Below are 1,913 nucleotides of genomic sequence, written 5' to 3'. Positions count from 1 at the left end.
CACATTCGTTCGCTTATTTAACCATTCCGTTTCATCACTGAACTCACCCACTCAACACTTTTGCTTTCTTTATTAAAAGTGAGGTTAATGATTTGTAAAATGTTGCTCACACTCAATGCCATTACATTGGTGATTACATCATAACAAAAGTGTGCAGTATTCACCACATATGCTTTCAAAATAAATTTCATGCTTTTTTGTACAATTTCGATTTCRGCCATTTATCTTATGATATTTTGTTTTTTATTACTTTCCAGCACTCAAGCACAACAATTAGGGCATAATTCCCGTAACTATTTGTTTGATTTATTTCGGCACAAGCAAATTTATTAATCAGTGTGAACTCTTCCGAAAACACTTTCTTAATTGGTATGAAAAAAAAATAATTTTCTACTTACGCTGTTATCAACATTTTGTTGGCGCTTTATTTATTGGTTTGTGGTTATAAAATTGTCCGTCAGCTGTTGCCGTTGCTGAGGGTTGTCTTGACTGYTTTGTTACTAATTTGTTTATGCGTTCTTGCAAATAAACAAATTAGTATTTTTATGAATTAGGAAAATGCTCAATTACAATGTCGCAGTCATAGGCACTCAATTTGATGGTTGCTCGTGTTTTTAAATCTAAGAAAAATAAATGTATACCAAAATATCACTGCGGTGACATGTGTATTTGTACATGTGGTTGATGAACGCGTTTGGTTCCTGCAAGGAGCGTTTGGAAAATATTGTCGAAGGTTAATAAATATATCGGAGAGTACACAATTGGCGACCTTGGCGACTTTGTGTAAACCCAAATGAGGGGAATGCTATTGTAAAAATATGAATATTAAATTTAAGATGTRCTTTTATAATTTGTAAGACGTTGCGCGCTTCTTTTGTAATATTTCCTTGCCTGTGTTCGTCCTGTCGATAGTTCAAATTAATTATATTAMCTTTACGTTAGTAATGAATTCAACGAATTGTGGTCTACTCAATTTCAAATAATCAGAGCTCAAAAAGCAGAATTTTAAAATAATATTTTCTTATTTTACTGTTGAGAAATAAAATTTTCCGACCTAAGCAGCTTGCTTCAAAATCGTTTTCAAATTGTTTTCTGCCTGTAAAACAAAAAATTAGGCTTCTCAACAAACTATTGAGAAATTATACATTGGCAACAGTTTTCTCAACTGACTATTGAGAAAATGTGCGCTACTTTCTTTGCTGATATACAAGAAACCAATTTCTTGGACTATTATTTTCTCAACATWCTATTGAGAATATTGACAATAGCGATAGTTTTCTCAAATAGCTGTTGAGAAATCATATACGGCTGTCTATGAGCTACCTTCTTTGCTGAAATGCAAGATATCAGCTGGTCAGACTATTGCTTCGACTATTAAAGCCASCATCAAGTATGTAAATTTCATGATTGTCGTGGAAAAATTATGACTTTGGACGTTGTGTAAATTTAAAGACACTTTTTTGTGGTGTCAACTAAGTTAAGCTATTTTACAAAATATTATTATTTTGCGCTATCAGCCAATTTTTATGTATAACACGCTCCAATTAACACTCACATAATTGAATTATAGAAGTTCACCTTTAAATATAGCTTGTTTAATAGTTTACTTMAACGACTGTTACATTACTCATCTCTTTACATACTGTTACCCATATACAAATAACTATGTATACAAATATACGTGTTGTTATATTTCAGTTTCGAAATCTGAAATACGACTCATTTCTAACTCGTCACAGCTATATATGGTGGACTAATAGACAGCTTGCATCGAATAACCGAATATTTTGACATTTATCGATAGTGCGAAATAAACGCGAACATACATTCATATGTAAACCGATATGGGGAAGTTTTTTCTTTAAAAAATCCATAATTTATTGGTTTACCTGCATAACGATTGTACAAAAAAT

At 31.8% G+C, this 1,913-nt stretch overlaps 1 protein-coding gene across 7 annotated transcripts in view; it reads right to left on the bottom strand.

The window, feature by feature from the left end:
* LOC108974141 (ABC transporter G family member 23) overlaps window positions 1-1,913 on the bottom strand; it is a 112,711-nt gene that overhangs the window by 32,533 nt on the left and 78,265 nt on the right. For 2 of the 7 annotated variants that reach the window (XM_018941812.1, XM_018941813.1), the window contains exon 3: window positions 399-701. The exons of the other annotated variants lie outside the window; for them this stretch is intronic. In XM_018941812.1, the coding sequence (XP_018797357.1) occupies window positions 399-412 (14 nt within the window). In that variant the 5' untranslated portion in view covers window positions 413-701. The remainder of the gene's footprint in view (window positions 1-398; window positions 702-1,913) is intronic. 7 annotated transcript variants of the gene reach the window in all.

Source organism: Bactrocera latifrons, unplaced genomic scaffold, assembly GCF_001853355.1.
Source record: "Bactrocera latifrons isolate USDA-ARS-PBARC rearing strain unplaced genomic scaffold, ASM185335v1 scaffold_53, whole genome shotgun sequence".
Lineage (NCBI taxonomy): Eukaryota > Metazoa > Arthropoda > Insecta > Diptera > Tephritidae > Bactrocera > Bactrocera latifrons.
The sequence above is the reverse complement of the archived record's forward strand: the minus strand, read 5'-3'. Positions and strand labels throughout refer to the sequence as shown.